Source organism: Calidris pugnax, unplaced genomic scaffold, assembly GCF_001431845.1.
Source record: "Calidris pugnax isolate Ruff unplaced genomic scaffold, ASM143184v1 scaffold69, whole genome shotgun sequence".
NCBI lineage: Eukaryota > Metazoa > Chordata > Aves > Charadriiformes > Scolopacidae > Calidris > Calidris pugnax.
Window position 1 is genome coordinate 1,230,418 of NW_015090859.1, and position 23,940 is coordinate 1,254,357.

General features: G+C 38.5%; 1 protein-coding gene across 3 annotated transcripts in view; it reads right to left on the reverse strand.

Annotated features, from left to right (window-relative positions):
- Window positions 1–4,618: 4,618 nt before the first annotated feature.
- The window catches only part of CUL4A (cullin 4A), a 38,284-nt gene continuing 18,962 nt past the window's right edge, over window positions 4,619–23,940 (reverse strand). For 2 of the 3 annotated variants that reach the window (XM_014944181.1, XM_014944182.1), the window contains 11 exons: window positions 22,178–22,296; window positions 19,397–19,589; window positions 17,862–17,966; window positions 16,673–16,783; window positions 16,265–16,350; window positions 15,154–15,261; window positions 13,774–13,887; window positions 12,483–12,588; window positions 7,555–7,727; window positions 6,534–6,686; window positions 4,619–6,255 (listed from right to left, as the gene is read on the reverse strand). In XM_014944181.1, the coding sequence (XP_014799667.1) occupies window positions 6,160–6,255; window positions 6,534–6,686; window positions 7,555–7,727; window positions 12,483–12,588; window positions 13,774–13,887; window positions 15,154–15,261; window positions 16,265–16,350; window positions 16,673–16,783; window positions 17,862–17,966; window positions 19,397–19,589; window positions 22,178–22,296 (1,364 nt within the window). In that variant the 3' untranslated portion in view covers window positions 4,619–6,159. Of the gene's footprint in view, window positions 6,256–6,533; window positions 6,687–7,554; window positions 7,728–7,838; window positions 8,062–12,482; window positions 12,589–13,773; window positions 13,888–15,153; window positions 15,262–16,264; window positions 16,351–16,672; window positions 16,784–17,861; window positions 17,967–19,396; window positions 19,590–22,177; window positions 22,297–23,940 lie in introns of those variants that run through there. The other variant, XR_001412283.1, reaches the window with a different exon arrangement.

The following is a 23,940-nucleotide window of genomic DNA, read 5'->3' on the forward strand; positions in this document are numbered from 1 at the left end:
GTTTGCGGGGGAGGGGTGGGGGGGACACGGGTGCGTGGGGAGCGGAGCTGCGTGAGGGCGGCTGGGGGGTTTTCACGCGCAGGTGGCAAACAGGCGGGGCGCGGGCCTGTCCCTCGGCGCGGGGGGTTGTGGCCGCCCGGAGGGGCACACGCGTGGACGCGGCGCTGTCAGGCCAAGCTGCTGCGGGGCAGCCCCAGGCACTGCCGGCACCAGCCCGTGGGCCTTAGGGGCTTCTCAGGGCTCCTCGGCATCGAGGCCCACCGTGGGCTGAAGACAGGCTTGGCCCTGGGGCACTGCCAGCCTGGCACAGGCCGCCTGCCCAGCCCTCACCTGAGGGATGTGTCCTTGGCAGTGGGAATTTGGAGGTTTGGGGCCTTTGCGAGTTGTCGTATGTCTTATCCCCATGACTCGTGTTGGGCCAGAGCTGTGGGGAACATCGGGGCCCACCTCAGCCTTACCAGTTCTGAGTGTTTAACTGTGGTTCCCACTTGGGAATGCAACACCGGCACCCCTGTCTTAAAGGGGAGGTGATGGAGGAGCATGAGAAATAGCTTCAGTGAGGAATTAAGCCACCTAAGTTCTGTATTGCTTCCAGTATATGTTTTATCGCCACTGAATTTAAAGGCAAGTCTATGGTGAATGCAGGCATCTTGCCTAGAATTAATCCAGTCCCAGCAGTGGAAGTTAATGATCTGTTATCTTTGAAGTGATGCATCTGTGTATACCAGTGTATACATATAATCCATGCGTCTGCTCCCAGCCAAAACAGGGAGACTGCTAATGACTTGTGGTTGCATGGGTAAAATTGATTGCACTTTGACATAGTTTCTGATGTTTTTATAAACAAGAGTTTAAGAAATCCCTTTTTTTTTGTTTGAGAAAACTAGAAAAAAAAAAGAGGTGAAGTTAGCCTATCAACATTCTCAGACGTTGGCAGAGGAACAAAGATAGGGAGCCCAGGCTATTTGATCATGTTGTAATTCAACGCTTTTTCTTATCTAAGATGTTAAGGCTAGAGTTTCTTCATCTGAAACCTCAAAAGTACTTCTTTTGCTACTGAAATCCCATTTCTAGTACTACCAGAAAGTGTGCCAATAGCAGGGTGCTTCTGCTTTCTGAAAATGACTGCCATGTCATCCCTCTAATTAGAGTGTACTCCAGATAAATCAGCTCTGAGACAGAATAATTTATGCTCCCAAGCTGCCTTCATTCATTTTTACTTGAAACCAATTTGAAATGCAACTTAGCTACCAGCAGCTGCTAAAGTCAAGTCCAGTTGGTCTAAACTTCATGACCTTCCCCTGATGTTTATCTCGGTTCACTTACACTTCCTATTTCCCAAAAAACATCCTGGAGGAGTTTATTTGCTCTTCAGGTGGCTTGGGCATCTGCCTTTCTTTCTCATTGCTATTGCTACAGACTTTTTTTTTTTTTCTTAATGCTGCGCTTTTATGTGTGCATTTTAGAGACACAGATGTTTTAGTTTGTTTGCTTTTCCCTGCAGCACTGCTACCAGTCTTTGTTCTTGCCATGTATTGCCAAAAGCAGAAGTTAGTCAGCTTGAAAAAGGACATAAGGAACAGCTCTGGTCAAGTGTTTGAATGAGTCATCTGCAGAGGAGTTGAGGTTAATGGAGGTGGGACATCGTCTGTTCTCATTTTTTTCATCACTGTTTTTGGAACCTGCACCAGGACTGGAGGAAGGTCTGTGAACTACTTGTAGTCTGCCAGAAAGCAAGAGAGAGAGGCCCAATGTTGGATTTAAGCTTGCTGTGTAGTAGTCTCCCCCTCTACTGGAAAATTGCTGTCTATAAATTGAAAAATAATCTCTGGTTGGATAACTACCCATTAATACAGAAGTTGCGTCAGCAACAATATTGTGGCACGGAACTGGTAAGAACATGAGGCTATCAGCAGGGGATGATGTTGATCTTACATGCCGTGGATCATTAGCTTACTAAGCCTTTTATAGTGGTGTGGAGACTGCACAAAACCCAGTCCCGATGTCATTGTCAGCAGAAATATTACCAGGGTGTTTGTTAGCCTGTTTTCCTGATGAAACAAGTCTTACGCAACCGTGTTGGCCATCAGCCTCATGGCTCAATGACTTGTTGGCCAACATCAATCAAACTTGATAGCAGGGTAAGACAGAAACAAACATAAAGTCACAGCTTCTGTAAAAGCTGGTATATTGACATCCCAGGGATCCACATTAAGCGCTGTCACTGAGGGAAATGTACTCCATACCCAGCCCATACGCATTTTGTTTGACACAGCTGCTGCCCTGCCAACCAAAATGCACACAGTTCCAGATGAACCGTAGTACGCCTCCTGGCCCTGGAGAGCCATGGACACAGAATGAGGAAGAACATGGGAAATACCCACAAGATCTAGGAGCCATCACTACACCACAAACTGTTCTGCAAAGTCGAGGCAGAGTACCAGCATGGAAGACAGGGTATAGGCTGGGAATTTTTACCAGGAAAGACTTTCCATGAAACTTGACTCCTTTTTTCCTGTAGCCTTTTGCTGCGCATTATCTGACTTCACTGGGTTGTTTCCTTTCTGAAGAGACTTCCTAGGAATAGATAGTCGAGATTAAAGTACAGAGTCTGCTCTCCCTGACACACCTGCCAAAGGTAATAAACCGACAAATAGTTTTATCTCCATAACAAACTGATGCGCTAAAGTTGCTTGAAAGGTGGGTATTTTTTTTTTTTCTCAGAGATGTATAGCACAAAGAAAGGAAGAATGAAGATGCAGCAGACCAAGGGAGTTAAATGATAACCCCAGGTTCAGATGAAGGAATACAGAGGAAGCTAAAATATGAAGAAAACAGGACACAAGGAGCGGGCAGGAAGGATGCTGTTGGAGGCTGGTAAGGAGAGCTGGAATTGCCAGACCTGGGAAGCACCTGCAACTCAGCCATCAGCCTGCATTCTCACACTCACCTTCCCTCAGGAGGGGCTGGGCTAGACAACAGCATGTCACATTTAGGAAGATTGCTTTTTAAATACACATAACATATGTCTGGATGAGTTATCTGAATGTTTAACTGAGTTAAATTGGAAAGTTGCAAGCTAAATTGGAAGGTTTTGGTAAGCCTGGAGAGCCCCCACCTGTATCCCAGATTCCTGCTGTTCTTTTTGTTATTTCATAGAAGCTGCTACACAAATCGTTCCAAGGACACTGAAATTGCCAAGATCCAGGTTTTCAAGACATCTTCTGAACATCGATGCATTACAGAGGAAATCTGTTACTTTGCTACAGCCTGATGTCTTCAACACGGTGATCTTCCAGGAAGAAATGTTTAGCAACCTCTGCCCTGTGGGCACAAATACACTCAAATACACTCAGGGAGCGATATGAGCCAAATAGCCGGCATCAAACCAACAGCTGGTTGAGACTCGATGCTCAGCCAAATTCTATCATCAGCTGTCAAAAGCTATCAAGTGCAGCTATTTTGCTATAAAGAAGTGATTACCATGCTGACTAATAAACTAAGTGCTTACCTGTTTGCTTCAGCACGTAGAAAATCCCAGGAAGAAAAATTTGAGGAAATCAAATTAAAAATGAGGACCTGAGAAAGAGAGTCACGATCATCTGGCCTGTCAGTCTCTCCCATAACTTTTGATTCTCTGAAGCCACTTTCAGATCCATTCAGAAGAGTAAAAATCGTCAGAGATCACTATATTCTGTGTAGGTTTGGGAGGGTAAGGAGATGAGTGGAGATTAGCAGCTGCATAAAGCTCTTTTTTTTTTTTTTTTCCATCTAAACATGAGGAGGAACTCCTTTACTCTAAGTTCTTTTACTCTGGCAGAGCACTGGAACAGGCTGCCCAGAGAGGTGCTGGAGTCTCCATCTGTAGAGACATTCAAAACCTGCCCGGACACATTCCTGTGCAACCTGCTCTAGGTGGACCTGCTCTGGCAGCGGGGTTGGAGTAGATGATCTCCAGAGGTCCCTTCCAACCCCATATCATTCTATGACTCTGTAAAGGCTGAGTTCCGAGTGCTCCCAACAAGCAGAAAGGTAGAACTAAGGAACAAACCCCTGCAGTGCTGCTGCCTGGGGTTATCTGGGGGATGGGGGGGGAATACACTAGGGGACCAAGGTCATGCATCACAGAAAGACAAGCTTCATTATTTCCACTGCTCATGGAACAACTTGTTTTTAATTGCCATACCAGAGTAATTTGGCCAAAGAGTTGTAGTCTATGGCAATTAAAAACCCTGCACATATCTTGGCACTTTTAATCAATTAACCTTGCTTTGTAGGGCAGAACCATTTCATTCATCTTCAGGATGACACCACTGCTTTTAATCTATTGTTTGAAACCATTGAACCAGGGAGTTCGAGTTCAGATGGGGAAGGTGGTACATACTCACTGCTTGGTATCAGTTACTGCACGCTACTGCCAAATTCCTGTGTGGCTGAAGCTTCTGGCCGTTACACTTTGTGAGGCACATACTCCTCTTTGTTTTTGAAGTCTAGTGAGATGGAGCTATCAGCTTCCATATGCACAGAAAGTGAATTACAAGGTGAATGGGATAATTAATGCTAAAGAACAAACTGCACAAATAAACGGAAGTGCTGCATTCTCACAAAGGCTGAGAAATTAATAAGCATCAAATATTTTATTTGCATTAACTGAAGATTCAAATATTAAAATAAGTCTACATTAAATTACAATATTAAATACGTTTTAAATACAATAAACTAAACGTGTTTAATTTCTAAACACAAAGGGAACAAAAATAATTCAGAAGAATGCAATACAATTAATGACACCAGATGACAGAACAAGGACTTTAATATGTAAATCCACAAGATGTCAACTCTTAGCAATGGTTACTTTAAGGAGAGGTGGTGGCCTTTTAATTGATGCACAAAACCCATGTTACCTAAACTTAGTAAGGTATCTCTCAAGAAAATATTGCTCAGTTAAATTCTCATTTATGCCATAATCAAAACTCCTTTGGTAGCTCTTTTTCAGAATGAAAAACACCAGTATGCAAATCCAGAAAATAAACAGAGTCTTTTAAGTATCACCACAAAAGGCGTCTTCCTTATAGTTACAATTATCTAACAGATCGACTGCGTCTTTCATTCTTTTAATTCAAGTCAACATACGTATATACAATATGTAACAAAGTACTCACAAAATCCTTAGTCTTTCAAGACAAAAAACTAGGCTTTCACAATATCGAGACCATAAAAGTATTTTTTAAAAAAAGGTTTTGTTTTGTTTTTTTTTTTTAAAGTGGAGCACGCTGTACAGTAGGTTCCCTGCATGTTATTTTCAAGGCAAAACTAAATGTTACGGCAATTACATAAACAGTGATAAACACCATTTGCCCTAAAATGAGGTAGGGCCTCTTTGACTCAGATCTAAGTTTTGTCACCCAAGCAGCCGAAGTAGTAATAAAATAATAATCCATATTTTCGCTAAAGAATCCAACATACTCACTACACACATGAATGCAGTTGTCCTCTTGGCACTTCAAGGATCTCACTTCAAAACCTGATTTATCCAAACCAGACTGAAGTTTATAATCATTTGAAAGAAAATTAATTAAACACAAGTTTAAGGGTTTTCATGGTGCATAACTTCAAAAATTCAGTGTATTTCAACAACACTGCTTGTACATAAGTGTTCATCCATTAAGGGTTTTTAAAAAGTTACCCAAGTTGTCACTGTAGCTAAAGAATGCAGCATATAGGGTCTTTATGGATGCAGTTAGGAACACATAAACAAAGAAACCAGACTTGCATCCATCACAGAAGTATTTCTCACACAGGTGATTTTACCTTTCCATCCAACTTTAATGACAGTGTTAAACAAAACTGTAAAACTACATTTTGAAGAACCTAAAAGAACTAAGGAGTAACTAAAAGAAATAAAAACAAGACATGTAATTTTTTTTTTAAGGAGTCTTGACAAGGATGATCAATTAACATGTCATTTTGCTTCTCTTCCACAGCAGTGCATGCAGCTGGCTGAATAATATACATCAACCTGAAATCTGCTAAAAGGAAAGTCTGGAACAGCATAGGTATTCAGTGTCCTGAAGATATATGTGGATGATTTTGGTTTTTATTTTTTTGGATTTGTTTTTTAATTTTTTTTTCTTTTTAAGTAAAAGTATTTCCTCTCCATTATGCAACATAGTGGTACTGATTGGGATTGTCTTTGTCTCTTTCCATATAGTCTCTGTCAATGAGAGATTCAATCCTCTTTTTCAAGTCTCCAGGCTACAAGAAAAGATAAGATTAGTAGAACAGTTAAATATATTTGCATTTATATTACATTTTGAAAAATAGGACTGCTAATAGCTACGTAAGAAAATGCACCACAATAAATATCTAAATATAATTTCCTACTGATACTCTGGCTTATTTCTGTTCACATACTCATTTTAATACCTTAATATTTGGATTTCATTCAGACATATTTCACATTTCTTACTCTTATGGACATTTACGTATTTTTAGATAATCCTAGCATGATTTGAAAAACAAAAATCAGTTACCTTTACAGGAAATTTCAGTTGATTGTACAATTCAGAAACAAGGAGATTATGACCAAGAGTTTTTCTCATCTTCATAATTCGTACGATAGCAGCATCAATCTGATATTGCCTGTCTTGAAATACTCTTTCAGTTGTGCTGACCTGTTCCTCAACCTGAAGAATAATACATCATAAATCATATCACCTTTTATTGCTATTTTTTAATTAATTATATTTCTATAATTAACCTTTCCAATTAAATGAAACTCCATGTATTCTTATTTATCTTTGAGACAAATACATGCCCTACTAGATGCTAAGAACTAAGTAATTCTCAAGTGTACTGCTAAAGCAAGCCAAAGATAAAATTAAGGATAATGTAAAGAAAAATGTACCATGTCTTATCTAAAATCTATCTGATAAATTAAACAAAATCTTAGAAAACTACTTCAGATTTTTCGAAGAGCACCCGACAGTTTGACACCCCAAATACAGTAGTCTTCTGCATCAAACTGCCCAACTCCAATCTGACTTTCAGGGATTTTAATATGCAAAGGCAAAAAGGAAACAACTCTGTTAATTAAAACATGTCACTGGTGTCAAGAATTTAGATTCAAGTACAACAAAGACATCCACTGCAGAAACAGGAAAAACCCTGACTTTAATAACTCTCTTAGCCACTAAATGAAGAAAATAAGTGACATGGTGACATTTGATTTATGAGTTCAGTATAGTACCAACACTTCAGCTGTACCATGAAAACATCTCAGATAAACTGATAGGATCTTGTAGATATTTCAGTCCAACATACAGGCATTTAAATTTGAAAGCACAGGAAGAAACCTAAGTTGCTTCCATTTCAGTGAGATTTAAAATTTTATTGTCTTTGTGAGTCATCATGACTACCAAAAAATTAAATAACTGTTTCCTTTCTCCATATGCAAAAAATGTGAGAGGAAACACAGGGGTTCTCTCTCTTTATGTGGGACATGGGGATAAACAGTTAACATAAACAGGACGAATGCAAAAAATAAATACATACTGTTTCTTTCATTTGGATTTGGTTGATCTTTATTCTAAACAATTTATGCTTGAAATCACCGTTAAAGATGAATTTATCTCCATCTTCTACATCCTTGCCCTTTGGATTTTTAATCAGTACTCTTGCTTTTCCACAAGCTAAAGACTGCAAGGTTCTTCTTAATTCACTGTCCTCTGTAAAGAAGCGCAAAGTATGGGAGAAAGCAGAACAAAATATTAACACAAAGAATTTTATGTGATTAATCTAGAGATACAACCGAAAAGTTACCAGATTTATGTTAATACCTTCTTCCCACTCAGTTCCAATTGGGTAACAACTTACAGCCTTCAAACTTGGTCTCACGGCCTTCACAGGTAAGTGCCGAGAGCATATACAGAACGGTGCATGTCAGGAGCACAGACTCAGGCTCATCTCAGCGAGCTTTCTACCCAAAAGTACTTTCAGAGAAGATTTCACATTAACATAAGCCTGGTTTTAGTGCTTTAGTTTTGTTCGGTAGTAACAGGACTTCAGAAGAAAAAAAAAATTAAAAGAGTTGATGACAAGAAAGAAAGTCACTCATCTTATGATTTCACTGCTATTTTTAACACATGCCAGAAAATACATGACAAAATAAAAGAACAGAAGTCTAAATTGATAAGAAGATGTTTTGTGAGAAAGCAGAGCTGACAGCAATTAGAGTCACAGACTTCCCCCTCAACAGGAAAGCAGTAGAAACAAGTGGGTGAGGAGAATTTTATCTAGTAAGATTTAAAGCTAAAAGCATTTGGGCAAGCAGATAAAATGAAGTCTAAAACATTGTAATAATTAGGTTGCAAAGTCTTGTATCAAGATTTTGCATTAAAACAGCCTCTGTAGCGTGTCAGATCTCCTGAAGAGAGTTTCAGTCTAAAAATGAAAGGTTTTGCAATCTAGTGCTGAAGTGCAGTGTAGCTGAGTAAAAGATTAACACTATTATTATTTCTAAGATACTTTAACTTTCACACAGAGTGACCTTTTATTTTTTTCTTTTTTTTTAAAAACTTCCATCTGTTCTATGATTATTAAAAAAACCTTTATACCACATGGACAAAGCAGGCATTTATGATGTTTCACACTTTTTGGGTGCTTCACCTTCAGTAAATGCAGATTGTTGAGTTGTATTGTAGTTTTGTCCAAACAAAGGTTGCTGTTAAAAACACTCAGTATATGTTGGAGCTTTGCTTCCACCCTGCAGGTTAAAGTATGGCAAAGGGAAGGAATCTGCAATTACCTACCAATCACTGAAGTAGAAGTAAAAACTAGAGCTCCTAGAGGCTTTCTTGATAATGAGAAAGGCAGGTAAAAAAGTTGAGTATATTTGGACAACAAATCTCAAAGAAGCACAGTTACCGAAGAGAAGGTAACTAGTATTTCTTCGAGTAACAGCTGATGCATTTTCTAACTCAATCTTTCTCATTGAATCTCTTTAAAGAAAGTGGTGATAATTTATTGTAAATTTTGTGTAGACTGGAAAACACAAGTTCCGACTATGGCCAGTTAATGCAGATGAAGATGGTGACATCCCAAAGGGGCAGAAATTCATGTGATGTTTTGTTTGTGGTTTTTTAGTAATGTGGTAATTGTCCACAAACTACTCTTTCACTTAGCATGGAGAAAATTCATGAGTGTAACTTTTTGACTCCCAAAAGTGTATGTATTTTGTATCAGATGGCAATGGATATAAAGATACAACAGAATGCATATAAAGATACAACAGAAAAAGTCTTAAATGCATATAAGGATCAGTTGCCCAAACTGTTTCAATTCGCAGGGGTTTTGATATCCAGATGCAAGACGGTTACAAAGCTAACTTGGAATACTGTAAACACAGCAATGTACCTAATACGGAAGCTGTATAAATGAATAGGTGTCTGGACAGCAGAACCACAGAATATATCATATTCACCTCTGTAAAATATATATAGTAGATAATGAATGTATGAAAGACGTTAAAGGACTGGAAGTCTGAGCACGGCTGTCCTGTCCGGCTGAGGACAACACTGAATACAGCTGTTATTTTGTGAAAGTGCTTGTTTAAGTTTTAAGTCGTATTATCTTACTAGTTTCTGCCATACTGTTAGTTAAATAAAAACTGCACCCTGCTCTTCCTTCTTGCCTCATCCTACTGCTTTGTAAAATCGCCAATAATTTAGAGCTCAGGGACTTCCTAAGATGTCGTTTATATGCATTGAGAAACCTTCACTGTTTTGCTCTTCCTTGAACCTGTCTCCTTGAATTTTATAAACTTCCAGCTTTTACAGTAAGCTGTTTGCTTTTCATGCCCATGTGCTCATTTCATTTTATGCCCTTTAGCTTTTTTTTTTTGTAAGAAAACAAATCCCTACTCGCAGATTTCAATTTCTTCCTAAAGAAGCTGTGCCATATCTTCCATCTTTATTCCCATTCTCTGAACTCTTCTTGGATCTAATATATTGTTTAGATAGAGGGAGAAGTCTCATAAACCCTACAGACTTGCTAAAACACTTCAGTGTTCCAGCAGCTTTACTCCATTTGAATTTAGATGGAGCCCATCAGTCTTGTCCAGGTTCCCCCTATTTCAAAGGCTTTCTTACTTCCTAATAATTCTAGACCCTTTTCTATACATCATTTTTTCAAGCACACATTGGAATTCTGCCTGTCTGTCTAGCCCTGCACATGGTGTTTAGAATATTTAGAAACAGTTTCTATGGCAACCCAAGTTTTGCCCTCCAGGATTTCTACCACATCCATTTGTATCCATAAGCCAGGACCTTTGGTTCATCCAGGTCGGTCTCCAAGAATCTGGCCATCAGCACCTCTGCCCTTAGTGGTCAATTCACCAAACAGCTGCATCACAAATTCAACTACTTTTTCTAGTAACTGAATCTCTATTCTTTTGCAGCGAGCCAGGATACCAGCCTGCAGCAGGGTACTGCTGAGCAAAAGGATTATCTGTGCAGCAGGAGGCAGGAAGGGCACACAGCACGGGACCTATTTCCAAGATAGTTTCTGGCCATAAGAGTTTCCTTTCCTTTCGAAGTAGGGAGACTGCTAGATGGGATTGGGATCTCTCAAAAGCAGCTCCAAGTGCTTCACGTAGGTAAAGCCTGGGGGAAGACAGATTTTGTCATCCATCCTGGCCCCACAGGAACCCTGTGGATCCTGAACTGTCCTCGTTACCCGCATCCCTGCACTATTTCCCCAAAGGGGAGAGAAGCATAGTCGTGGCAGTAAGTGCAATGACATAACATAATATAGATAGCTATCAATCAATTCTATCCAGCTGCCTTAAAATCAGTCTACTGAAATACTGTCTATTGTGCTAGAAAGGAATGGATTTCCCTGCAGCAGATACTATCTCTTGCTGCCAGGTGCTCAAAATGCCAGCTCCGAGGTACAGCAATACGAGATGAGGAAGCAGGATCTAGATCAGGCTTGCATGAACTTCTGTTTGTTCTGTAACCATTGCACTCTGACCTAATGAGCCTCTCTGGACCATCCTGATGCTTATCATTCACACTGGCATGAGCTTCCTTCAGCTCCCTTAGCAGTAATGGAGTGGGTGACTAAGCAACCTGAAGCTCTGAGGCTGAGAAGTTGGAGCACCCGGGATGCACTGCCTTCTGCAATGTATCATTCTGCCACAGGGATTCTCGATATCCCCATTTTACAGTACTTTAGTAAATATATTTACAATATTTTTAGTATTTCTGCATGTTTATGTACAAATAATTTTTCAGCAGTGGCTGACCGCGTTGATGAAGATGATCAGAGGGCTGGAACACCTGTGAAGACAGGTGGGAGAGTTTGGGTTGTTCAGCCAGGAAAAGAGAAGGCTCCAGGGAGACCTTATAGCAGCCTTCCAGAACTTAAAGGGGGCCTACAGGAAAGATGGGTAGGGACTCTATCAGGGAGTGTAGTGAGAGGATGAGAGAGAATGGTTTTAAGCTGAAGGAGGGTAGATTTAGATTAGACCTTAGGAAGAAATTCTTTACTGTGAGGGTGGTGAGACACTGGAACAGGTTGCCCAGGGAAGTTGTGGATGCCCCATCCCTGGAGGTGTTCAAGGCCAGGCTGGATGGGGCTTTGAGCAACCTGCTCTAGTGGGAGGTGTCCCTGCCCAGGGCAGGGGGGTTGGAATTAGACTTCCAACTTCAACTCTAACCATTCTATGATCTTAAGATTCAACATGTGAGGGGCTACTGGGTATGACCTGCTGGCTAATGCAGAAGTTCCAGAGAGTAAAGAGATGATAGCATCATCCATTTTAATGCCAATGACTGTAATTGTTTTAAGGAAGTGTAAAATTTCAAAATTCAAGAGTATAAGAACACAGAAGGTAGATACTGCACATGGTTAAAAATAAAACCTAGTTTTCTTTGTCCTTTCTGCCTTCAGGTTTCAAGTGCGGATGGAGACAGCTACAAAGTATACACCCTAGAGGACACTGCTCTTAACAAATCAAACCTATGTTACATGGGGCCCTCCAGGAACAGCAAGGGAAAACAGGTGGACAAGCTCTTGGAACAGCTCAATTGAAAACACTCTATTGAATCGCCCCAAATTGACAGCATTCTACAACAGATCATTTTCAAAACATAATATTTAGACAAAAATAATCTGTACATACAACAGTCTATCATCACTTGAATTTTAAGAATTGCAATGACACAGTTTGTAAATCTAATAGGTTGTTAGTAGTACCATAAGCTACACAGCTCTTAGTATTAATTTTGTGAAGCATCTATTTTATCTACACTAGGAAGTACCAGCAGTGTGTTCTCCTCATCTCTTTTGCTGTCTATATACTATTGATTCATAAAGTTTGTCCTAATTAGTGGCAAATTTCTTGAAATTAGGCATTTATATACCAAATCATAATTGGCAATCAATTAATAAATTTAAGAATGAAAAAGTATTATTCCTACCTACACCAGTGGCCATTTTAATTTCTTCAAAACTGAATTCATCTCCTTCATTAAACATAAGCAACACTAATGTCTGGAAGAGTGACACTTGAAATTCTTTCTTTCCCTAAAAAAGAAATATCAAATAATTAGAAGTAATATTCAGAGCATTTTCTATTGTATCTGGCAACTCTGACAAGTTACAGAAGCTATACGTGCTTTTTTCTACTTCTAGAAGAAGAGATTGTACATTTTAAAATGCCTATCACACAGGAGAATCTGCCTGAATGGAGTATCAAGGAAACAGGTTATTTTTAAAACCTCTTTTTTTTTTGCTTCTCTAACAGTAGCAATGCAGCACACAGCAGAAACTCATTAGAATGGGCTTGTATTATTTAATTGTAATGACAATATATGAAATTCTGGCTTTGCCACCATCAATAGCAAATCTCTTCATGCTTCACCCAGGTTTCATTTTATAGAGATGAGCAAACTAATCAAAAAGAATTCTTGGCGTTGGATCAAATATGAAAGAAACAACAGATAGTTTTGGTTTACTATATATAATACAGAGTGATGGTATGATCAGTAGCAGAATGTACAAACAGGCAATGAAAAGGAAATAAATGACTCAAACTCTTCAGCCAGCTGTAAACACTTCTGTCAATTGACAGCTACAAACCCATCCATTTTTATTGTTGTGTTTGCCTAAACATCCAAGTTTCATATTTACGATGAGTTAGTAAAAAAAAAAATTCAATTTTTTTTCCTTTGGTCTTTTCTCTGGCTCAATTAAACTGCATTATTAGCAAGATATTCCATGAGACAAAACAAAACCACATTAAGAAACAATGTGGTTATTTAAGACTTAAATAATTCAACAAGCATTTAAATTTTAACCACAGTCATTACATCACTAACACACTTCAGTCTCTTTTTGAATGCGTGAAGCATTCTAAGTGTCACCAGTATTTCATTTCCATGATCAAAACAATTTCATATTAAGAACAGAAAGATACTGCATTTTTCCCCCTTTCATTAATTTCTTGCTTTATTATAACTTTTTTTATTCGAATGAGCAACAATTCCTAGAAAAGACATACAAGTGCTACCAAAAGGCATCACATTGCTGTCTTCTGTTAGCTAAGTAGTATTTCAGTTTAATTATAAAAAGCCAACTTTCTATACAAGATAAGAGCATTGAATTGTGATTGTGTCTCCATAAAAATGTTACTACCTTTATAAAAAAATACAATACTTGACTAGATTCCAAATAATCCCAACAGGCTAAGCATTGAATAAGCAAACTTACTTCCTTAAATTCCGCCTTTAGGACAGCATGCCCTAAGGTGGTTTGCCACTGAAGCTTTCGACCGCTGTGTTTTCCCAGGTAAAAAGTTTTAAACACCTCTTGAAGCTTTATCATCTGTAAAGCAAAGAGAAGGAAAAGTTTATTGGTGCTACACGAGTGCAGTGATGCCCGATAATTTCACACATGTAATTTCTTTGGTCCTCCTCAACAATGTTTCGTAATAAGTGTTTTTGTGTGAAAACCTAAATCCAAAGAGCAAAATTCTGCTCTCTAGTACACTGGTACTATTATGCACAAAAGAATGCCTCAGTTCAAGTATAGCTTTTATTTTCCTTCCCCCTCCTTTATTTTTTTTGTTGTTGTTTTTGTCTGTTTGTTTGTTTTAAATAAAAGTAAAATAACCCCCCTGTAAAGGGCTTTAAACCTCAAAAATAAACACTGGTTTTTGTCCTGGACTTTGATTCTGACCAAGAAACCACAGGACAAAAAGCACGTCTCTCCCACCTGTACAATGTTATCATCTGTAAGTTCTTCCTTCAGTTTATCCTATACAGATTCAAGTCTGATTCCAGTATTTCATAGCCTCTTATGTTCAAGTAAGAGGCTTTTAGCCCTCCGTTTTCCTATGTTGCCCAGGTTGGATCCTTCCAAAGTAGTCTGCTACTAAGGAAAAGGTGCCACAAGAGGAAAGGCACAAAAGCTTCCACATCTTCTGAAGTGAATGGGAACCTTGCTACCACCTTTGGCCTCTGAAATCCTTCCCACATTTCAGATCAAGCAAGATATTGGAGGAAATAGGACTCCAAATACATATTTCAACTTAAATCACAACTGATAGGAGCTTTGTAAAAATCTCTCAACTTGGAAACAACCTTTTTTTCAGGCAAATGCCATTTAAATGCCGGGGCCAGTTTTGTGAGACACATTGCAAGGAGCAGAATTTACAGAAAAAAACAACATGCAGCAACATAACTATTGACTAGAGCAAAATGCCTAACCAATGTAGTTAAAGATTAACTAAATTAAGATGAACCATCCAGTTTTAAACTTTTAAGTGCTTGACTGCAATGTTAAATAAGACGCCGATTTTATTTTAAGACTAATTTTAGATTATTATGATTATTATTACTAAAAAGATGAAAAACATATTAAGATAAACAATCACTGCAAAAAGGTGGATTTTATCCACTACATTTTATTTTTTACAACTTTGGAACATTTAAATCTCTCTTAATATCTCACAGAAATCTTAATATCTTATAAATATCTCTTAAATATCTCACAGAAAAAAACATTAAATGAAGACATCAGTTCAACCTATGATAGTGATTATGATTCCACTCAATAAAATTCATTTAGAAGAAGAACTGAAACACTAACCTCTGAATTTAAATGGACTTCCATTGGTGTATAAGTTGGCCAATACCCCATAGTTAATATATTTACTGTCAGGTCTATATTTCCTGGGTCACTTTGGTTCTGCATATACTAAAATACAAGAGACAAAAAAAAAAAAAATCATTTAAGTCTGCTGTTTGCTACATTAGAAAATATATATACTTAAATTTGACATTTAAAGTTGGTAGAATAATGAAAAATTTCTATAGGCCTCATCCTTGGTTAGACATGCTCTATCAAGATTTTGAATTTCATGACTATTATTGCACTTCCACAAGTGGCTGGAAGTAAAAAGTACAACATGCCTTGAGGTATCCTGGACCACTGTCTTTACAGGGTGTCAAGGTCAAAGGAACTTCAACCACACGCAAATAAAGCAAAAGAAAAGCTTTTGATCAGAAGCCAGGGCAAGAATTGTAAGGTCAAAAGGATCCCCTGGGACTTCCATATGCCTGTTAGGCAACACATTTTCTTATACTTTGAGCCAGTCAATCCAAGCTGCAAAGGCTGGGACAGAAAAGTCACTAGAGTATTTTATATAGGAGCAGGTGTCCTAGGTCAGATCTCTACCCCGGTATCCTGTCTTCAGTAAGGCCCCAAAACAGGTACTCAGGGAGAAGTGCAACTCAACAGGGTGAGCATATACAGTATTTCCTCCAAGCATTCCCGTGGTTACCAACAGGTTGGAAGCTTTGGAGCTGAGACATACATGGTTGCTGTGCACTTAGCAACCTTCAGAGAGTTTCTCTGGTGTGGGTCATCCACAAAGAATTCATCAGAGCTCAACAGTTTATAGAATGAAGGGGTATGGACTTTAAAGGATGTCAGACAACTAAATTACTATGCGGTATTTAGACTGTAATTTACTTAAAAAGGAATTAAATAAACCTGTAAAATAAAATTATTTATTTAACATCTATTCAAAGATAAATTCTGTTGTATAAATAGAACTGTAAATAGACTCTGTTACTATGATCAGGACCGGCTCAAAAACTGTTTCATTTAATTTAGGTTAATCCAAGGTGTAACAGCACCATTAAGCTCTTCCCCATCACTACTGAAAATGTAGCACACAAACAGAAGCTAAATGTACCTGCTTAAACTGAACCATGACATCTTTTGACAGTTCCATGTCCTTGAACATGCCCTCCAGTTTGCTGGTAAAAGCAGCGCCACATTCTGTTACACGAATCAAAGCAAAGATCCCACGATTACACAGAAGCACAGAACAAGCAATAGAGGTTTAACCTGAGACAGTTGAGCCAGATTTGCCAGGGTCCAGAGCCCCCCCAGTGAGGTACATGTCTGTAGGTACATTAAATGCACCAGTCACACATCTAAGAGGTCAGCCCAATAGTTCTCACTGAGCACAATGAAAGTTGTTATATGCTCAGCTATTACTTAAAATCCGGCTCGTCACTTCTTAAAGCATGTGAAAATAAGGATTCCAATTTACATGCCAAAAAAGCAATAAAAATTCAACAGATGAGAAGACACCTACCATGTTTAAGCTTTGACAACATGGACTTCTCAGCATCAACTGATGCACTTTTTCCAACCAGCAGTCTTTTGGCCAAGTCTTTCTTATAAAATGCCTCAAACACATCTTTACCTGCATGGAAATTGAAACAAAATAAAGTACAACTGAAATCATACGTTCGATTTGCATAATTGCATTTCAGGTTTGTGACACAAGCCTCTCTCATGACCTGCGCAACTGTGAGGAAAAACATGTAGACAACTTGTTCTATTTTAATTTTTTTCTTAAGATATTTTGCAAAACTTCTTTCTTTCTTTCTTTTTTTCTTCCCTAGGAACACAGGCTGCCATATAGTTCCCATTGGATCAGCTGCAAATCACAGGAAATTATTCTGGGGTGCAGAAGAATGTTCTCCCCTCCAGTGGTCTGATTTATTAAAAATAAAAAAAGAAAAGAAAAAGGGATCCTATGTATTAAAGAAATATCCTTTAAAAGCCTGAGGAGAAGAAAAATTGTCAGAAGCCTTCTCACTTGGTTTGCCGATAGCCTTTTGAAATAAGCCATGCAGGCACCCACAAACTTTCACACCTTAAACCAGAACTTCCTCAAATCTTTTCTATTGATAGTGCAAAGATATCAGCAAGTTGTTTCACTTCTAAGAAGAAGAAATTCACTGTCACTCAAGGTACTAGTTGTGCTGCCTACAGAAGGGCTCAGAATGATGGGAGAAAATGTTTGCAGATGACAATTAGTAGTTAGAGCCCTCCTCTGTGTGAATTCTCGGCCACCATGAGAAAAGAGATGTCATTAGTTGCTGGGTTTTCATCTACTTTGCACCTACGACATACTGAGGTGCTCAGGGAAGGGAAAATCTGTACTAACCTTTCTGTTCCCTGTCATTAGAGGAGAGGTTGTGGTTACAGATATGGTTAATTTATGTGGAAGAAAAACCTTCCCCACCAAGAGCTCTAACTCTTAGGTCTCCACTCACAGACTGTAAAAGCTCTGTAACTTGCCAGTCTCCACAGAACAAGTTTGTCCTCTCTGCTGTATTTATTGTGCTCCTTCAGATGTAAGGCAACCCAAATTTAAGACCAAGTCTAGCAGAAACTCATGCTAAGAAAGATCTCTTACATTTAGAAGAATACAGTTCCACTAGCAGCACAGAAAACATTTTTAATTACATAAACTTTGAAAAAATATTTCTTACCATGAATGAATCTAAATATGATCATGATTTTGTCAAGGATTCTTTCCAGCTCTTCATCTGTTGCTTCTTTATTACCAGCTCTTAACTTGGAATCCACATATTTTGCTACAAATAAATAAAACAATTTAACAGCTTAAAAAACCCCCAACATTCTAAAATCACCAACTTAAGCGCCTCCTATTTGAAATATTAATTTATATTAAAATATAGTATAAGTGCTAAAATTTCTATTTTCTATTTTCCCACCCCTATGTTCAGTGGAATGATAGTGCCCTACTGTACTAATGCCATAATAGAAAAATGTCACAAAAAGAAACCATCCAAGAGAAAAAAAAAAAAAAAAAAAAAACACAGAAAAATCATTAAAATTGATGCATTAAAAGTTCCTACATTCTGTATTATAGCCATAGCAAGCACATTACTTGTTGAAAGACAATGTTTTGGAAGTGTACAATGCACGTGAATGTATTTTATGAGAAACAGAAACAAACAACACAGAGGACTATATTTTTTTAGACCTTTACCACGTCCCTCTTGCTCCTTGTTGGGAGCATACCAAAATTTGAACAGAAGCAATGCTTTCAAGTTAGTAGCTTCAGAATGCCAGAAATAAGGTTAAGCCATGAGTTTAGCTAAGTAGTTATTAAGCCACATTAATATCCTTAGACAACCTTCTGTGTAAGAAGGAAACCTTTGCAGTAGCTGAAACACCACATCCACGAAATGACAGCAGCCCATATCATGGCTATAACCTGTATCACTACGTTGTGCAATTTGTCCTACATAAACCTGGCTTTAGAAGGAAGGAAGAAAATAAGTTGAATGAAGGCAAAAGAACGTAGAGAGGAAAAAAAAAACAAAAAACAAAACACCTAGGAGTGGGATCTTCTCCTGGTGTAAAATGCCACAGCTCCAGCGGCTGCAGGCAGAACAGCTTTTGCCAGATCAGGGATAAACCCAGTAGCAGTATTTTTAAGATGTTTTTATTATTTCTCCTCTTAATGAGCACTAGTCCCCCCTTTAAGGTAATCACATTTCCACCCCCTCTGTTAAAACTCCTCGTATGTGAAGGCTTTAAAATTGTTCCACTGATTTCAGCCTCTGAGGCGGATGGGCTGTAAATACTCCTTTCTGATAAATCTGTAACGCCCAAAGAACTCCTCTACTACCACAATTAACACCAGTTCCCTCTTTTTGCCACAGCTACTCTTCCCCCTAACCGTGGGCTCCCCTGGAAGCACCAGCATGTCTCTCTCGAGCGGTTGTCGGCCGCAGGCAGCGTGCAGGAAGCAGAGCAGAGGGACAGCAGAGGTTGACATGCTCCGTCAGGGCGCCGCGCACACACCTAACAGCACACCCAAGCTTCTTCATCCCACAAGGCTCCCGGGTTAATCTTTGCCTCGCATCCCCAAAACCCCGTCTCCTAAAGCAGAACGCGTACTGCATCCACTATTGCCACTAGCACACTCAGCAGCGTTATCTTATCATGCTTTCTACAGAGTTTGGAAATATTTTACAGAAAAATATTTGTGTACCTATCAATTCTGCAGGCTTATTTGGTCTCTTGTTGATAAATGTTTCAAAGGACTCCTTCATCAAGTTTATAAATTTTTCATTTTTCTGAAAGCACACTTCTATGATATGGTCCACTTTATCCTTAAAATCTAGTAGCTCTTGCACCATATCCTTGTCTTTTTCAGGATTAACCACTATTGTTGTCCCAAAGTTCTGTAAAACAAACACTTTTGATAATAAAATACTTTAGAGTGCTACCTATCTCCCCCAACAGACACATTCACCCTTATAAAATTTATCATTAGAAAGAATAATTATTTTTTTTTTTACAGAGCTACTTATGTGACTTCAAGTTTTCAAAAAAATGAGATGCATTGAAATTTAAAATAAAAACCCAGACACACATTAATGGATTTCAAACATTAGTGTTTGATTGAAAGATTATACACATTTAAGACAAATCTAAAAAAAAAAAATACACAGCAGACATGACTGTAAGATGTGCAAGTTTACAGTTAGATACAGAACTATATGATTCAAGTAGAAGAAATTATATGGATACTGTCTCAGAAATGTTAAGTGTAATGGAAAACTTAGCACTATTTTCCTTAAATCCACTAGAGAGCTCTTTTGATGGAACAGGTGGCAAAAATGTAACTGCTGCTCATCACTCCAAGATTTCTCTTTCAGCAAGGGCAAAAAAAACCAAAAAAAACCTAGCTGACTTGCAATAAAAAAAAAACAACTTTCCTATTGGCAACAGGCAGCCACAGACTTGACTTTCTTCTCTTGTTCCTACATTGATTATCTTGAAGTCAGAGACACAATACCATTTGTCTGTAAGGGAGGATTTTAACCTACTGGACAATTTACAATTGCTTAGTAACACTGATCAGTACCCTAGACAGAATGACCACTTTCCCAAGGTGAGAAAGAGGAACATCTGCACGGTAGCAGCAGATCAGTACTCAACCAGCATATTTTCATCAATTGAAGTATGTTAACCACAACAACAGTTAAAGAGAGATGGGGAAACTCCTCCCAAACCTCAGAATTTCCACTTCGCTATCTGATTACCCGCTGTGATCTTTCTCAAGTAGCATTTCAAAGTGGAGCAAGATGCACACTAGGCTGCCCAAGCTCCTTAGATTCAATATGTGTATCACAGAATGCTTTGGGTTAGAAGCGACCTCTGAAGATCATCTAGTCCATTGTATCTTACACTTAGTACAATTTCCCCTTTGTTAACAGCATTTGGGAATCTCATAGTCTCTATCATCATAACTTGCAGGGCATTCTCTCCATTCTACAAATGGCAAACCAAGATACAGAAAGTTAAGTGGCACCTCTGAAATCATAAAAAAGTGACTAAAATAGAGCACAGACCTTCACCCCAGTAACCCAGTGCACTCTCTGTAGTTTTTCTTACACTGGCTCACAAGAGAAAAGTTCTTGAAGCCTCACTTTAATGTATTCTGACATACAGAATGTTTGAAAGAAGGGGGTTTACTGGCACTATAGAAAATGGTTTCTAGCTTTTTGAGACTGTAAAAAAAAATAAAAATTAAAACCAAAGCCATACAAGGTCTGATTCTGCAATACATAGGGTATGATAAACCAACTTAACTGGCTGCTGTTAAAGGTGAGTTTCTGGTTCTTCTTCCCTTATTTTCCTACCTGTCCTGAACTCCTGCTTCTTTGGGCCCTTGGGCCAGCACCAGGGCTCTTCTGTGAGCCACCCTAGTTCACCAAACCTGGCATAAAATAACTGTGCCCAGGCACTGTGTTAAACAGATCACAAAAGAGTCTATGAGAGTGGCAGACAGCGCAAGGGCTAAGTCAGGATCATGATGTAGGAGCAAGGGAGATGAAAGATTACTCCTCCTTGGCCATGGCAAGCTGTTCAAGTGGCCCGGCTGCTTACACATCCACAAGCCACATATGGGGATGCTGGACGACACTGTGTAGAGCAAACTCCACCTTGGTTCTGGGGTAGAGGGGAGACTATGCCCCACTCGTGCGGGCTGTGTGCTGGGGTGCCATGCAGAGCTCCAGACACGGGGGTGCAGGAAAGACACCTCTGAAATGAACTGATGTTGTACACTTAGTCCTCAAGGTTGATGAACACCTGAGTGATTTCAGGGGAGAATTACCACATGGGAAATTATCAACTCCAGAAAGAAATACCGTCTGTGAAGCTTTCCTGCTTTCATCTTGACAGAGCACTGGAGCGGTAGTTCTCTGGGGCAGTGTACTACATGCTTATTACACCTAGCAAAACAAACCTGAAGCATCTAAATACAGCTTTGATGATTGATTATTTTCAAAAGGAGCATTCCATTCAAAATAGCTTCAACATCCATCAGCGTTGCTGCAGGTTGGTTACACCTGGCCCTGCTAACCTGCACTAGAATAGCTACATTCTGATGTTCCACCGATTTTGCAGATATGTAAACAGTTGAGTGTATTTGCAGCAAAACACAAAACGTAATACAATCCAGCGTACTCTAAACACATGTGCACGTGGCTCTATTTAAAAGCAAATCAAACCAAAATAATCTCTTGTATAATGTGCAAACTTAAAAGGAAAGCAATTTCCAAGTAGAAATTTAAAACCAAAACTTTGGTGTTGCTGTTTCTCATCATGTGACTGTTATTGGCGTGGGGAAAGCATTAACATCCCTCCTCATATTTGCTTCAAACAGAATTTTGATGCATACACCTACATATTATTCTTGGTTTTGACAGAAGTGCATGAGGACAGCATAAATTTTGACATTAATAAGAGATCTTTGAAATACCTTGATGTATTCACTCCAATGTTGCAAAAGGATCTGCTGCCCACCTTTTACCCGGCTGAACAGCTGGTATGTCTGTGTCAAATCTGATATTCTATTTTCATCAAGTAGGTTGTCAAGTCCTGAAAAAATAAAATTAGAAGAAAGAGAAAATTTGAATACAACTCAATAAACACAGTTAGAAAGATATTAGAAAAATGTCTATGAAATACATCAAAAGACAAGACCCTCCAGTGTACTTAAAAAGTATGAACTTTTTAAGACTAAATTTCTGAAAGCAAGTGACACACTCAGGGTTAACTTGTCTCCTTCTTTAAACTGGCTGAAATGATTTATGGTGTAATATTTTAAAACTATTTCAACTGAAGTACTTTCCCAAGAAGATGATTACCATAAACCTCTTGCAGAACATGTATGGACAGTGCTTGATTTGAAGGGTACAGTTTCATCACAAGATCTCATAGAACCTCTAAAGAATGTCAGAAAACAGTAAGCTAAGTAAAGATTTTTTCTGTATAGCCTTGTGAGCCATGCTTTTAGATTAAGAATGTGCTACGAATTGTCCATGCTCATACCAATAGAATGACACAAGACTACAAATTGCTTCCAGGCAACTTGCCTTTATTAATTCACCTTACGTGAGACTAGGACTAATGAATGGAGAAGTGAAGCTCAAGGCAAAACAGGCAGTATAACAACTACATACACCTTTTTCTATTTGAGAATATGATGTAGCCCCAGTGCACTCAGAGATACATTGTCTGGTGTCATTGACAGAGCCTTTAGTAATAAGGGAGGGTAGCATCAAAGATTTATGGCATTTTTAAAATCCAGAAAGCTTGTTATCACACAGGTCAACAATTCACATCAACAGCGTAGCTGACATTGTACAACTGTCCTGCTTCACAAAATATACTTAATTCATTCCAATTTTAAAATGGTATTTGATTACAAAGAATTTTCAATCACTATCAAATTATGCCATTTTCTACTATTTTCTTCATCTTAAAAATAATTTCACTGTATGTTTCTGAACACTGATATGTTCAGAAAGGCAACCCATGTTCAAGAACAATGCCAAGTAAACTTTTGCCCACGGTGAGATATGATAAGACTGAGCATTCTTTAAAAGTAGGAGGACAGATTACAAAGTCTTGAATACATGTGATTGATGTCCTTTTGGCATTGAACAGGGAATTAAGAAATGCCCATTCCATCACATCTAAGCATCGCTTCCATCTAAAGACACCAGCACACTAACTGCTTTGTAATAAACTAGATGATAAAGTTCAACCATTACAAGTAAAAATGTTTCTTATACATACCCTGCATTTGTAAGCTTTTTCCCCCCTGTATCAAACTGACTACATCACATGCCTCCTCCCAAGGAACAAAACTTACAAAAGACAGTATCTTCTTCTACTTGTACGGAAAACTAGGATGTTATAAGTGAATTACAACGTGCCCTGGATCAAATGAATGCAGAAAGTTATGCAAGTCAGGTGATGTTAGACCTCCTACTTTTTTTTTATTAAGTGCAGACATAGAATGCAAAAGCTGAGCCAACACTACTACAGTCCTAGAACATAGTAACCAGAAAAACATACAAGTGTTTCCATATTTATGTGGATGGTATATATACATTATAAACCAAGAAAAAGTTCAGGTTATTACAAGCCCATGTGCTTTTCGGTTAAGCCAAATGATAAACAAGTGTGTCACTGGAGAAGTTACTTAAAAATAACACTTGAATTAAACAGCAAGCA